The sequence below is a fragment of the Mirounga leonina genome, unplaced genomic scaffold (genome assembly GCF_011800145.1).
Source record: "Mirounga leonina isolate KUSES-001 unplaced genomic scaffold, KU_Mleo_1.0 Mir_175, whole genome shotgun sequence".
NCBI classification, from domain to species: domain Eukaryota; kingdom Metazoa; phylum Chordata; class Mammalia; order Carnivora; family Phocidae; genus Mirounga; species Mirounga leonina.
The window spans coordinates 34,837,763-34,853,640 of record NW_023270453.1 but is presented as its reverse complement, the minus strand read 5'-3'; the positions used below and the strand labels follow the sequence as shown (position 1 = coordinate 34,853,640).

The following is a 15,878-nucleotide window of genomic DNA, read 5'->3' as shown; positions in this document are numbered from 1 at the left end:
CAACTTTGTACCCAGAAATACATTCTTAACCCACATTTCGGAGAATGATTGAATGATAGAGAAATGGACGTGGAAACATACATTGGCCTGTGCAACCTCAAGTTTTTGGACCTTTCTGTGCCTCAGTGTCTTATGTCTAAAATAGAGTAACAATAACACTATCTCTGTGTACCCATCTGAGGTTGATGGTGGGGGCCTCTGGGTCAATACAGGCAAAATGGTTAGAACTGCTCTGGTACGGGGGAAGTGGCCGGTGAATGGTGGCCCCTGCTCATGCCATCACTGTGAATACCCCCGGCCAGGGCCGGTCGCCGCAGGATAAGGTGCCACGGGCCGGCCGGCAGGCTCACCTGGAAGCGGTGGAAGTCCTGCGGCTTGAAGTCGTTGGGCGAGCAGCCGCACCAGTCCACGATGTGCTTGTACTGACACCTGCAGCCCAGCTTCCGGTTCCAGTTGGTGATGCGCAGGTTGTTGTCCACCATGGTGTCGCAGTGGGGGCTGTTCTCCAGGACCGTGTGGAAGAAGGACTGCAGGGGAGACAGGGAAGGGACTGGCCTGAGACCTCCTGCAGCCTCCCTCCCCAGCACCACATGACGGTGCAGGGACTCCCTTGGGAGGCTCCTCGGTCGTCTCTGCCAAGGAGCGTCAGCCGCCAGTCTGCTGTGACTCAGGGCACACGGGATGTTTTGTCCACAGGGGCTGAATTCCGCTTGGAAGGCCAACGCTCTGGGTGTTTCTCTAAATTGTCTTTCCCGACAGTCTACAATCTGATTTCAAGGTGTTTCCTATCATTCAGGACATCTTCTGTCTGCCTGGCAGAGAGGAAAAGTCCCTCCGGTCATGGCCACACATGGGAACCAAAAGAAACATGGTGACATTTATCCAGAAAATCCTGAGCCAAAAAGGCTCATGCTTTGCAAATGGCCAGGTCTGAAACCAAAGGGATTCTAGTCTGAGATATCTCAAGAACAAAGACTGATGCTCTGGAATTTCACCCCTGGGTAAGGGAAGCCAGATTCATGGGTGTATCAGTCCCAGGGCTGGAAGGTGTCCTAGGTACCCCTCCTGCTTTAGCCACGGATGGGAGCTGGACTGCAGCACAGGGAGGGGCGGGCTAGGGCTGCTTGCTGTCCGTGGTGCTGAACCAGGCTCTGTTGGTCTCTGCTAATCCTAAGACTCTTGGCCTCTCCTAAGAATGTGAGAAAGAAGCAATGCTGAGAGTGGAGAGAGACCAGAGAGGAGAAACATGGTTATAGCCTCTGAAAGACTGAGAGAGAGAGAGAGAGAGGGAGGGAGGGAGAGGCAGATTTCTATTTGGACGCTGTTTTATAACAACCCCAGATACGAGGCAGATACCTTCTCCCCTGCTCTCTGCTCCCTAGGGGAAGCTGTTGGGGGATAGGAGTCTGCCTGTAACAAATTTATGGCTCAGCCTTCAGATTTATTCTAAAGTGGTTTTCTGATGGTGGTCTGGGAGAAGAAAGGGCGAGGCAGGGATGCTGGAGGGTAAAGTGCTTGTGTGTGCTGGGACAGGGTTGTGACAGACAAAGCCAGCATCAGGATGGGCATCTTGATTAAGGCAACCAGAACCGCACACAGTCTCTTCTCAATGGGTGGAGGGCAAAACAAGGCTCCACCCACCACCCCCAGCTTCCCTTCCTGTGCGGCTAAATGACATATACCCGTGAACCTGGATTTTAAGCTTGAATTGTCTACAAGCCCACAGAGGCACATATTCTCCATCAAGCGGTGGGGAAAAGTTCCAAATTACCAATTGCCCTGTGTCCTTTCATAATGATACAGAAATTCCCCGCAAGATAATGGATGAGGAGGTTATCGGCACTGAGAGAAAAGGTGATTTTCGGTGAAATAGGATTAAAAGCTGATTACCAAATGTGTGTGCAGAATAGTAAAACTGGGCCCAGTGATGGCAAGCCCATCATCCCTCTGGAGTGATGTGAGTGGTCAGCCCTACCAGCCTGGTGCTGCCCCAGATGTTGGTGAGGGATGCGGGAACCATCAAATGAGGTATGTTGTCTTGTGTGGACTAGAAACACAGCCTGAGCCTAGGGCACTGCCAGGAAGAAATGGTAGGAGACCACTCATGGGAGATGTCATGGGCTCAAGAGAAGTGGAACCAGCTCTGGAGTTTTCTGAAGTCAGAAACTGGGATGGAAGTCAATTGGAGGTCGGTGCAGGTCTGAGAAGGCTGCTGGCCTGTCAGTGGCAGCATTTCAGAACTGGGTCCCCACCCACCTCCGGATGGAGCGGGGGACAGTTCCAGAACGGTCTGCAACCTTACACAACCAGGCTTCTGCAATGGAGTGCACGTTTCTGTCTCCTTCTAAATTCAAAGGTTGAAATCCCAGCTCCACAATGTGACGGTGTTAGGAGGTGAGGGCCTTTGGGAAGAGATTAGACTAGGAGGGTGGAAACCTCATGAATGGGGTTCATGCCCTGACAAAAGGGGCCCCAGAGAGCTCCCTCGTCCCTTGTGGCATATGAACGGTCGGTATGCAGACTGCAGCCCGGAACCAGGCCCTCACTGGAACTCGACCATCCTGGCACCCTGACCTCAGACTTGCAGCCTTCAGAAGGGTGAGAAGTAAATTTTTGTTGTGTATAAGCCACCTACTCTGTTGTACCTCATTGTAACAGTCTGAACTAAGATACCTTTCCTGCACCGAAGTCTGAAAAGTGGTGACAGGCTCCCTGGAGCTTTTCAAATGCTTCTAAAAGTCATCAGGAAATGCTGAGTCGTCCCAATGGCTGTCAGTACGGGAGATAGTGCAGGTCCAGCAGAAGCCCTGGCTCTCTGTCTTTGGGATCACTGGAATTTCCATTTGTGAATGATAAGGCCAACACTACTGTCTGTCAGGGAATGATAGACAAATACTAAGAAATCAGAAAAGGTACTCTTCATGTTGAAAAAGTGGGTATTACAGGATTGGTGACCATGGACGATCTGTCAAAAGTTGATGTGGGTGTGTCCTGAAAAAGCCAGCATATACAGTTGTGCAGGCTACACACTGCACAACCCTAATGGGGCAACATCAACACGGTAGGAATGAGAGATTTCTTTTTCTTTTCTTTTCTTTTTTTTTTTACAAACATTTTCTGGAAAGTGGCAGTGAAGTGTCTTGTTCTAACAAGGTCAGCATATCATGATGATTTTTATGACCAATGGGAGCCAAGTGTCTTGAGGAAGGACTGCCTTTTCTACTTTGCACAAAGATGCTGTGTGGACTGCTGGTGGCAGTTGTGTGTCTGTCTATGCCATACACCCTCCATGCAGACCAGAGGAGGGCCGGGGGCTTGCTATGACAGCAAGGACCCTGGTGGCTGATGTAGTTCTCCACCTTCATCTGGATGTCTGGAGGACTAAGTATTGGAACCAGCATTGCTTTGCCAAACCTTCAGCAAAAATTCAGCTTCCGTATTCCTCCAAAGGCTAGAGCCAGCTCCTAACCTGCTCAGGGACTTTTTTCCTACACACTCACCTCAGCAGGAAGCAGGGTGTAGGAGTAAAACTGCTTCATCTTGGTCACTAGATCATCTGTGGAGAACGTCACATACTCCACAAACTTCCGGTTCAGCAGGAACCAATCCGAGCCTCCATCCACAGCAATGCCCTCCGGGATTCGGCGGTCCCCAAGGCGCCACATGTGGGCGTCACACTCCAGGAAGAGCCGGTCCAGACCCTGCTTTCGGATGAACCTGGGAAAGACAAAGTCGCCCTTCAGCCCAAAGGTGCACGGAATCCAAATGAAATAGCACAATCATGGCAATAAAAGCATGTACTGGGCACTTACTGTATGCCAGGGATCAAGCCGGGGAGGGGCTCTGTGTATAGTTTGTCACTTGATCTTCAGAAGTGAGGCAGGTCACTATATCCCTATGAGGTGGGCATTGCCATTATGCCCATTTTACAGCTGAGGACCCTGAAGCTTAGAGTGTTTAGGGGGATTTGCCCGGCACAAGAACAATGCAATGATCATCTTCTTCTTCCTTTGCAGAACTTTTGGAAATCACCTTTTCATGCCACGAATGCCTTGGCAGTTGGGTGAATACAGCCTCTGGATGCTCATCTCAGAATCATGCTCTTAAAGGCACACCTCAAAATATGTAGGATTACAAAGTATTTTTTAAAAACACCAAAGTTACGATCTGATAATCTGTGTGCTTTTGGATTCACACATTAAATACAGGATCACAAAAGATTTTTAAAAACACTGAATTCATGATAATCATGTGTGTTTCTTTTTTTTTTTTTTAAACACATCAGATAACATGATCTTGCGGCAGGTCTAATAACTACTGTAATTGTGCAGAAAAGGTGAGCGTAAATGATACTTAGAGGTATATGCACAACCATAATGTGATATGAAAATTTGTGATTCCTAACAGTTACTGCTAATACTGTTGTGGTGTGTTACCTCTATTTAGCTGGATTTTAATGAGAGTTTAGTGGAAACAAAAATAATTTTCTTCCCAGCCCAAGTGATGGAATCCTTGAATTCTCTCCATGAACCCCAGATTAGTAACTCCTGCGTTAGTGTGTGTGTGTGTGTGCGTGTGTATTTGGGATTTGCAAGGCAGGCTGAGCAGAATTGGCAGCTCCTAATTTGTAGATGCAGAAATCAAACATCAAAGGGCTGCTATGGGTAGAACTAGAACCTAGCCTTCTGGCCCGAACCGTCAGGTCCTTTGCAGGATGAACTTCACACATACTGTGTGCCAGGCAGTGTGCTGGCCTGGTGTGGGGCAGGAAGGACCAGAAGGAAGGATGCTCCTGCCCCTCAGGAGCTAGTTCTCTCTCTGGGAGCCTGCTGTCTAGACATCTCCTGACCCAGGGATCTCGCTGCTTCTCCAGCTCATACAACGCAAGATCAACCATTTTAAAGTGTACAATTCAGTGGTATTTGTATGTTCATGATGCTGCGCAGTCGCCGCCTATGTAGTTTCAAAATATTTAAGCACCCTCCCCCAAAGGAGACCCTGTACCCGTGAGCAGTCACTCGCTCCATCCCTCTGCCCCTGGCCTCTGGCAACCACCAATCTGCTTTCTGCATCTATGGATTTACTTATTCTGGACATTTCATAGATTCAATCAGACAATATGTGGCCTGTTTGTATTTGGCTTCCTCCACCCAGCATGTTTTCAAGGCTTCATCCCGTGTTCTTGACTACCCAGCATCCACCCCTCAATTTTCTGGGACCACACCCTGACTGTTCCTTGGACGGTCACCTATCTTCAATCTCAGTTGACCTGGATTCGTGCCCTACACCCAGCACCAGGGGTGGCCACATGACCAGGCTGGTCAATGAGAGTTTTCCATCTGCCCCGCTGGATAACTGGTTCAGGGATGGGTGAGTAACTCAAGGTTAAGTCTGAGATCGGGCCCTGGATTTTTGCTGCATCTACCAGGAAGGAGGCTCTTCTTCTTCTTCTTCTTTTTTTTTAAAGATTTTATTTATTTATTTGAGACAGAGAGAATGAGAGAGAGCAAGCACATGAGAGGGGGGAGGGTCAGAGGGAGAAGCAGACTCCCTGCCGAGCAGGGAGCCCGACGTGGGACTCGATCCCGGGACTCCAGGATCATGACCTGAGCCGAAGGCAGTCGCTTAACCAACTGAGCCACCCAGGCGCCCAGGAAGGAGGCTCTTCTATGGCGTTTTTGCTGGGAGAATGTCAGCCTAGAGCTGCTAACAGCCATCCTGTCGCCACAAATATAGAAGCTGTTTGATAGTACAGGTAACACAGAAGGGAGAGGGAGGGAGAGCAAAAGAGAGAGGGAGGCAGAGAGGGAGGGAAAGGGGGAGAAGGACGGGGGGGCGGTTAAGTCTTGACTTTGCTTGAGATCCTGGATCCCACCATGTGTGACTCACCACCAGGCTCATCAGTAATGTGCTTAGGGCATTTGGAGATGAGATTCTGCCACTTGCAGTTGCAAAAATCCTCATACATTCCTCAACAATTTAAACTCTTATCCCTACCAGGATGGATGTGAATGTTCTCAGGCCCCAGACAGAGCAGGCAACCATGGCTGTGGCACGTAAATACCCCTCTTCCACTAAGCCAGTCCACCTCCCTCGTCATGTGTCTACAGGTCTTTGCATCTCCATGGCAGATGTCATCACTGGCTTCGGATTAGAGTTACCAGTCTCCCCCCAGGTAGACGCGGCTCTCATTAGAACTGACCTCGGATTCCTCCTTTCCGCTTTTCTCCCAGATCCTAGGGCAGCGCAAGGCAGTGATTCAGGAAAGGTCTATTTTTTTTTTTTTAAGACCTTATTTATTTATTTGAGAGAGACAGCAAGCGGGGAGAGGAGCAAAAGGAGAGGGAGAAAGAGAGAGAGAATCCCAAGCAGACTCCATGCTGAGCGTGGAGACCGACGTGGGGCCTGATCTCATGCCCTTGAGATCATGGCCTGAGGAGAAATTAAGAGTTGGACACTTAACCAACTGAGCCACCCAGGCGCCCCTCAGGAAAGGTCCACTGTGATGGCCACACTGCAGGTTACAAAAGCTGGAGTCCATTTCACTGTGCTGGACATGCTGAATTCTACAGAGACTCCCTCCCCCTGAGCCTCCCCCAATCCACTAACATCCACCGGAGGGAACCGTGTGAAACCTCACTAATAAATCCATATTGCCAGTTCTTTTTTCTGCATAAGTGGGGGACCTGCCCCTAGGCACTGGTCACCCTTTGAGCATGATGATGTAATACACTGAGTTCTTAACACAAATGGTAACGGTGTCATCAAAACACTGATGATGGTGAACAGGCTGAGTTCTGCTGAAAAGCACTTTTTGTCTATGCTGTGGTGCAGCTCTGCCAGTAACCAGCTGACTTTGGGAAGCGATGTCCTTGAGTCTTGGCTTCTCCCTTGGTAAAATGATAAAGTTGGGCTAGGTCTGGATCGCAACCTCAAATGCCTACAGGGGTCAGACGGATAATGGAAGCATGGGAAGCAGGCTGGGTATAAGACAATAGGGTAGGTGGAGTCACAGCAAAGAAGGAGAGAAAGCATTTTTTGAAAAGCACTCAAACTCCTTAAAAAAAAAAAAGGTATTTCTGGCTACATAAAACAGATCCCTAGCCTGACTCCAGCTCATGGGCCACCAGCCATAATAACCATGGGTTAGGTAACTGTTGGGCATTTTCCGGTTGTGACACTCTCTAAGTCACTCTGTTCTACCCATGAAGAGAGTGTGGGGCAGGAATTCCAGCCAGATACATGGGATCCCAGAGAAGGCTGATGACTCTTCCGAGGATACACAGAAGACACAAGCCAACCAGAAGACCCAGATATCCAAAGACCCTAGTCTTGTTCTTTCCCTAACACAGGTTTCCAAGGGTAAAATCCAAGCTGTTCACAAAACCATGTTCTCTCTGGGAATGACTTGTTGCAGGTTTTTCAGTATACTTCCTGTATCATTCCACGGATACAAAACTGAGCTCTAAAACCCATCCATTAAAGGAAGCCCCTGAGTTTAGGAAAAGAAAATCCTACCTCAGCTCTGACTGGTGCTAATTATATAATAATGTCCAATCACAGACACTTAACCATGCTTAAGACTTTAAATTTTAGGTAAGTTACAGCAGAACTTACATGGTAACCAAGACTAACCCAGAGAGAGAAAGAAAAGAAATACAGGTGTGAGGACATGCACAAGTTTTCTTTCCACATTTCGTGTTCCATTATGGGAGAATAGCATCGTCTTGCAATTTTAATGTGACGTCCCAGACCATAATATCCAAATACAACATTTATGCAGTAATCTCCAAAATGAAATATTCATGGGGTGGGAGATTGGTTGCTATATTTACTGCATTTGAAAAGTGATAAGCTGCAAATTCATTCTTTGGTTAATTATGAGTCAACAGAGACAAACAATCCCCCAGCTCTCAGTTCCAGGGTTGAGAGGGGGTCTGGACTAGGGAGGAGGTGGCCCGAGGCCCAGAGTCTGGGTTTCTAGCAAGGGAAAGGAATCAGATGCTTGGGCAGGGATCTGCATTTTGTTTTCTGCCCTGGGCATTTGCCATCGCTTGCAAAGGGAATGGATGGAAATCAAGGTAAATCGGCCAACAGCTGGGTGTGGCTGTTCACAAATGTTGGTCAGCAGCCAAGGATGCGTGGTGCTGTCACCTGAGGGGTGGCGTGCAGACTGGGCCCGATATACAGAGGGTGACCAATGACACTCCCCTCTCTCTAGTTTCATCTCCAGATGACTTGCTTATGTGGAGGCAACAGGGGCAACAGGTGGAATGAGAGAAGAGATGCGGAGGGCATCTGGGTACTAAGGCTGTCTCTGCTTTCACAGATGGTGAGCTGTGGGGTTGCCTGGGCTCTCTGAATGCCAGTTTGCTCATCTATAGGATCAGCTCCATCACAGCTGTGCTGACAACCCCCTGAATCAGCTGTGAAGGTGTAACAGGTGAGGTTTACGAAGGTTCTTGCTAAGTGTTCAGGAAGCACCGTTCATCCTAGCCATGGACCGACCCAGGTGTCAGTCCCTTCTTACAAAGCGGCAGCACCTTCCACAATCCCTCATGTTCCTGACCACCCTTTTGTGCTTTGCTTTTCTTCATAGCATTTAAAACTTTGCATTACCAATACAAGGTATTTATTTAGTTTACTGTCTCCTTACTGGATGTAAGCCCAAGAGGGCAGAGGGTTTTTGTTTTTTGGGTTTTTTTTTTTTTTTTGGCTTATTTTTGTTCATGGCTGTATCCTTAGTACCTATAATAGTACCTCGCATACAGCTGGTGCTCAATAAATATTTACTGAGCCAATGAATAAAAGGAACAGTAACAGCTAACAGCCATGCCGGTTGTTCAATCAGGAAGTAGCAGCCCTTAGTTAACCAGGTATCTGATTCTTCTAATACACACTCGACAGACGAAGGAACTGAATCACAAGAAGGTAAAGTGCATTCTCTAAAGTCACACAGCTAGTGGTCCTGGACTCAAAACCAGGTCTGGATAAATCCCATGCAAGCTCTTAACTACTCTGTGTTCTTCTTCTGTCCCGATTTGTCAGGGTCCTTGCAAAAGGATCCAAACAGAGGATCTGAGAACTTCTACCTCAAAAAGACACTGTGCAGAAATCTGAAATCCGAGAGAAAAGGACTCATTGTTGGTCTTGGAAGAGCCAGACCTCACAAGAACTTCTGTCTTCAGAACAGACTACTTAAGGGCAAACATGGAATCACCTGCCTTTGGTTTTACCTCCTATGATTTCAGGGATGGGCGGTTTGCCTTCCAGAGACTTTCTCTATTGGCACAACATGGAACAAAGTCATAACTAAATATGATTCTACTGAAATCACAGGGACCAAGCTCTACTCAGTTGAGCATCAAAGAAAATTGGAGGGAAGGGGACAGGGGTCCTGATTCTCATCCGTGTGTGGAAAGGTCAGTTAAGAAAGCTGCTGTAGCCTTTGAAACTGATCTCAGAAAAGGCAGACAATGAAGTCTCTCAATTCAGTTAATTCCCTGGCTACAGTCTCGGCATATTCATTGAGTGTGGAATTATTCCAGAACTGTCTTGTCCTATAATGAGTTCAAAAAGGAAGAACTCTGCCCCTCAGATTTTACAGCATGTTTTAAGAAGGAATCTTAGCAATCAGCTAATATAATTAACTCTATAGATTGAAAAAAAAAAAAAACAACAACGCACTGAGAGGATGTATGATTCAAAGTCATCCAAAGTCACATAGCCTAGGAATAAAATCTCCCCTTCTTCTCTTTCCTGTCCAGTGATCTGTCACTGAATCCAGATTACTCCCTTTAGCATAAGTACAACCTAAGCATTTTAGTTAAGAAATAAAGTCATGGAACAAAGCATGAAAATCCACGCGCTCCATAAATGTTCACCAAGATGCTTAATATTTTTCCTTCATCAAGCTACAAACTTAAAATTTCCATCTTTCCTGTTCTCTCTCCTGCAATTTGGTAGACAGGCATGAGTAGGGCACCTCCAGAGCTAAGAAGACACCTCTAGGTCCTGAAAAGCGATGATGCTTCAGCACCAAGGACAGAAGCCCAAAGCCTCCTGATGAATTTCATCTCCTGAGATTTTGAAGATTTATTTATTTTTATTTGGGGCAGGGCAGAGGGACAGAATCTCAAGCAGACACCCCACTGAGCACGGAACGTGATGTGGGGCTTGATCCCATGACCCTGAGATCGTGACCTGAGCCGAAACCAAGAATTGGATGCCCAAACGACTGAGCCACGCAAGCACCCCATCCTGAGATTATTTTAGTAAACAATGCCCATGGTTGTGGTGGTAGAAATGACAAGCGTCAGGCCCATCTTTCCAATTCCATCCAAGCAGCATTAATATATCATCTTCCCATGCTACGAGTCAGCAAGGATCCAGCTCACTGGGACCTAGTCGGCAGCTCCACAGGGGCCCTGTTGGGCATTTTCTCTCAGGCCCAGGTGGGTTGTTGCCCCTTCCTGACCTGGGTTGGAGTCAACTGTCTTGCCTCTACTGTGCAGTATCTGGAAGAACAAGGGGGCCTGGGGTATTCACTCACTCAGCAACTCTAGGTAGCATCTTGGATACTCTCGGTCTGCGTGCTGAGAATATGGCGGTGAATAAGATGGACATCATCCCTGACCTTCTTCCCTCTTCCAGGGGGATAAAATACAGAAATAATAACACCCACCATTTAGTGAGTCTTGCCACTTTATAGACTCTGTTCCTCACGCTTAATACATATTCTCTCATTTAGTCTTCACCACAACCCTATGAGGGTTCATTTTACAAATGAAGGAACAGAGACACTAAGTAATTTCCCCAAGGCCATACAGCTGGTTAGGGACAAGGGTGTGATTCTAACCCTAGCCGTCAGGCTCTGGATTCCACACTCTCAGCCACCCAGCTATAATCCTGCTCTAATAACTAAGTAAGTAGACACAAAGAGACACAAAACACATTAACATATAATTAGGTGTGTGTGGTAAGTGTTCTACAGAAGAACTCAGAGGCAGGGACAGAAAGGAAAGAGACAGGGACGTCATTAGTGAAGATAGTTGGGGAAGGCTTCACTGAGGAGGTGGCATTTAAGCTTCCTGTGAAGGGTGGGAAGGAAATTGGTCATCTAAGGAGCTGTGGGGAGGAGTTTTTTTTTTTTTTTTAAAGATTTTATTTATTTATTTGACAGAGAGAGACAGTAAGAGAGGGAACACAAGCAGGCAGAGTGGGAGAGAGAGAAGCAGGCTCCCCGCTGAACAGAGAGCCCGATGTAGGGCTCGATCCCAGAACCCTGGGATCATGACCTGAGCCGAAGGCAGACGCTTAACGACTGAGCCACCCAGGCACCCCGGGGAAGAGTTTTCTAAGGGACAGGTAGAGCGTGTGCAAGAGCCCAATGAATGGAAAGACGCCAAGGTGCCTGGAGTGAGGCTGCAGGGACATGGTCAGATCTGCCGACACACTCCAGTAAGCCAGGCTGACTCTGACCTCATTGCTGGAGGAATGTATCATCTACCAGGACGTGGTGGAAAGCTCCGCAATGAACATTCTGAGGGAATGAGTGTAGTACAGTGACTAGGAGTGCAGACGCAAGGGCTAGACGTCCTGGGTTCTGATCTGCTTCCCCACTGATGAGCTGGGTGTTGTTTAACCTACCTTGCCTCAGTGTCCCCATCTGGAAAATGGGCCCTAATAGGACTGCATTTACATTATGGGCTGGTTTTGAGACTTGAAAGAAGTCATCTCTGTAAAGCATTTAGGACAGTCCCTGGCCCCCAGGAAACTCTTCCCATGTGACTCTCACTACTGCCTTGTGTGAAGAAAGCGGACTTGGGTTTGATCTCCGGGGGGGGGGGAAGAAGTGAGAAGAGATGTAGAGTCAGAGGCCCAAATCCTGGGACCTAGACTTGACTTGGTGGCCCATGGTCTTCGTGGTGCCTAGGGCCCCAAATCAGCTTGTACTTCCAAGAATCTAAAGGTCCACTGAGGGCTAACTGGTATGCCACAATTTTTCACACATTTTTAAAAAACAATGTTTACTGCCTTTGGTTCTGTTTATAAACGTAATGCACGTTTCCATCATAGAAGACTTGGAATAGAAAAAGCAAAGAAAAAAGTAAAAATCAAACTCTACCTCTCAGAGATGACACCATCAACACACTTTTCTTCCAGTCTTTTGTCCATCTTGGATGTGTATTGTTTTGGAAAAAAGAAAAGTTCCCAAGCTGACCTCAAAACCCACGTGGAAGCCAAGAAAGGAGATGCGTCCACAGCTTTGTGTGGGTGCTGGTGCGATGCTAAGCTTTATTTTGACGTGGCTGCTATAACTGGATTAAATAAAGTGAACATGCAAACAGTGATAAACTCACTGGTTGGGTTGAAGAAAAGTGAAAGGGAAATGCAATCTGCTCTCCTCACTGGAAATGAGGTATTAATTATCTCCTTGCATCAATCATAGCGCTACAAGATAGCTGGGGAGAGAGCCCATCTCTTGATAAGCACGTTGGCACCAAAGGGCCTCCTGAGAGCAGATTTGCTTGGAGGAGGTTCCTGGCCAGGCTCTCAATGGATTTGCCAACTTTTGGCTAAACAGTTGCCTGTTTATATATCAAGGGACTTTTGGGTCTGAAGATTAGTTCGGTGTCAGAGAGAAGGAGCTGCTGAAGCTGCTTAGCTGCCATTCTGGTGCCCAAGGCGGGGGGGTGCTGCTTAAAACAGGTGGGGTATGGACCTGAGAATAGGAAGAAACTGACTGATGTCACTTCTGACCTGGGGGCTAGGACCCCTCCTAGTTTCCTAGGGGTCTAGCCTTCTTACATTTCAAATGCTAATTGTTTCTGTAAGAATTGTAGAAAGTGTTCCAAATGTTAATCATTTATATTCCATTTTCATGACTTTTCTCCATCATTGTCACGACCACCGTCCTCACCAAGTTAATATGCACAACTAACTGTTCCAAGAGTTTATCCCTATAGTCAACCCATTTAATTCTTTTAATGACTCTTGCGAGGCTGGTCTTATTAGCATCATTCTCATTTTCCAGATGAGGAAACGGACATACAGGTGATTGATGTAACTCAGTCAAGGTCACATGCCTAGAGTCCAAGCCTGGATTCTTACCTGCTGTGCCAGGTGCTTTATGTAACACGAACAGGAAAGCTCCCTTATTATTTTTCTCTAAATCAGCTTAAAATAGCTTCAACTATTTTTTTAAACTTAGTCTTATTCTAAGCATAATAGCCATGAAAATCATGAAATCAATTATATGTTTGTTGATACACTTACGATCAATACCTAACTTTCCCTGTATGCTTGTGAATGAGCTACCCAAAACCATCTCACATATCACTGTTGGATCATGAACACACGTTGGGATATGCTGACCCTGCAAAGCAGGGAAAGGACCTAATCTTCCCTCTCCAAATCATTGAAAAAAACGCTTCTGCTTAAAGTTAGAATTTTGCTCTTTCATCTGTATCCCTCCCAAGAACCTAAAACTGCAGGTCCTCTCAGATGCAGTCACGAATCGTGGTGTGACCCAAAAAATAAATAAATAAATAAATCAAAAAAAAAAAAAAAAAAAAACCAACAAAAAACAACAATCCAGGTCTTTAAAGTCAGAGTGAACCAGGTTCCAATCCCAGCCTTGCTGCCCAGTGGCCGTGGAACCTTGGGCCCACGAAAACAACTCTCCACGCTTCGGTTGTACTCATCTCTAAGAGGGGGCAGCACCTGCCAAATGAGGTTGGAATGAGACAACACAGTGGACAGTGCCTGGCTTGGGGCCTTCCCGGGGTCGGTGAGGACACTTGGTCCTCCACAATCCCGACCTCCCTGTTCCGATGTTATAAAGATGAGGAAACAGAGGTGGCATTTCAACACAGGGACCGAGCCTCCAGGGGGCAGGTGCTTAGCCCCGCACCCCACTGCGTCCCTGGGCTCAGCATGGGGACCCTGGGGATCTTGGATCAGGCGGAGAGCTCAGATGGACCGAGGCAGGAAAAGTCCCAGAGCAAATCCTATTCAGGCTGATGGAAAGGATATTCCCTTTTGTCCCCTGTCAGGGGCTCCCCCACACCCAGGCTGCAGACATTTGGGAAATGCCTCGCAGCGGGGCAGAAGCAGCCAGGAGTTCTGGGGGACATCTGCTAGGACCTGCCCACTGAGACTCACAGTGGACTTTAGGGCACCTGCTTCTGCTCGCCCTGCAGAGGCTCCCTGGGAAAACGGTAACTGTGCTGCCTGGCTTTTGCTGTATCTGGTTACTTTAATTTTTGGAGGAAAGCAAGGAGAAACGGTGAACACAACACTCCCCTTCATTTAATTACAGGAACAGTCAGGACCAATTTGGCAGCTATTAAAATATTAGTTTGCCTTTATGCCATCTCTTCGCAGCTGGAGCTGGGAATCCAAATTGGCTGCCAAGGGCTGGAGATGGGGACAGAAGGTCAACACTGCTATTAGGAACCATGTGGAATTAAAAACCGAGGCACCCCGTGGCCTATTTTGTGTCTCACTGCGTGCTCTGGCCTCCCCACATCATTTGATCTTTCAAACTCCTTGTTTTTCTCTCAATGTCTTTTACAAGGGTGGGTCCAGGAGCAGAGAGCGTCAGAACGGGAAGGGCCTTGGGAGACCATCTTGTTCATCCCCTTCGTTTTTCCAAGGGAGGACATGAAGCCCAGAGAAGCAGTGGCTGCCTCGAGGCCGCCCAGCGTATGGGAGGAAGGCAGGCCGAGAGCACAGACAGGCTGCATCACGCAGGGGTCATGAGCTTGGGCTCTGGGGCCACTCCCCCCGCCCAGGTTTGAGTCCTAGCCCTGCCCTGTGTGGGCTTAAGCGAGTTACTTAACGTCTCTGTTTCCTCATCTGTAAAATGAGGGTAGTAAGTTGCAAAGGGTCGCCATCTGAAGCCAGAAAAATCAAACCAACACAAAGGAAACGAGAACTAACAGAAGGTAAGGAGGTAGTCAGAAAGTACAAATGTCCAGTTGTAAAATAACTCCGTCCCGGGGACATGACGTGCAGTCAGTAATACTGTATCGTATATATGAAAGCGGCTAAGAGAGTAGATCTGAGACGTTCTCATCACAAGGAAAAAATGTAACTCCGCACTGGCGGATGGTAACGAGACTTATGGTGATTATTTTGCAATATATGCAAATAACGAATGGTTATGTCTTCCACCTGGAGCTAATCTAATGTTATGTCAATTACACCCCAATTAAAAAAGACAAAGATTCGGGCTCCTGGGTGGCTCAGTTGGTTAAGTGACTGCCTTCTGCTCAGGTCATGATCCTGGAGTCCCGGGATCGAGTCCCGCATCGGGCTCCCTGCTCGGCAGGGAGTCTGCTTCTCCCTCTGACCCTCCTCCCTCTCATGCTGTCTCTCATTCTCTCTCTCAAAATAAATAAATAAAAAAAATCTTTAAAAAAAAAAAAGACAAAGATTCTTGCTATTGAACTACTTGGCTATTTGATGTGTTTATTTTTCCTTAACCCACTCCAGGAATAATAGTAAATAATTCAAAAGCCAAAAAAAAAAAAAAAACCACAAAAAACAAAACAAAAAACAAAACCCACACACAAAAGGAAAAGACGAGAACTACCGGGAGTCTGGGCTTGATGATATCATCTGAATTGCCTGATTCAGCCCTATCCGAAGTCGGATACCAATGTTCTCCTTCCATTAACTTCCTTTACTCGCTTAGCCTAGTTTCAGCTGGGTTTCTGTCATCTGCCACCAAGCGTCCTTTGTAACACACCACCCGTGCCAGGACTGGAGCTAAGCCATGGCCGCTCTGTGCCCTGTGGAGGGGATGACAGAGGATGCGCCGTGGCTAGGCTGGCTCATGCAGCAGGTGAGGCCCCAGCTGACGGGGGGGG

General features: G+C 47.4%; 1 protein-coding gene across 1 annotated transcript in view; it reads right to left on the bottom strand.

The window, feature by feature from the left end:
- Positions 1-15,878, bottom strand: part of XYLT1 (xylosyltransferase 1) — a gene marked incomplete at its 5' end in the record, with an annotated part of 297,678 nt that overhangs the window by 26,985 nt on the left and 254,815 nt on the right. Inside the window, 2 exons of the mRNA XM_035022356.1 lie at positions 351-527; positions 3,501-3,717. Of these exons, the coding sequence (XP_034878247.1) occupies positions 351-527; positions 3,501-3,717 (394 nt within the window). The remainder of the gene's footprint in view (positions 1-350; positions 528-3,500; positions 3,718-15,878) is intronic.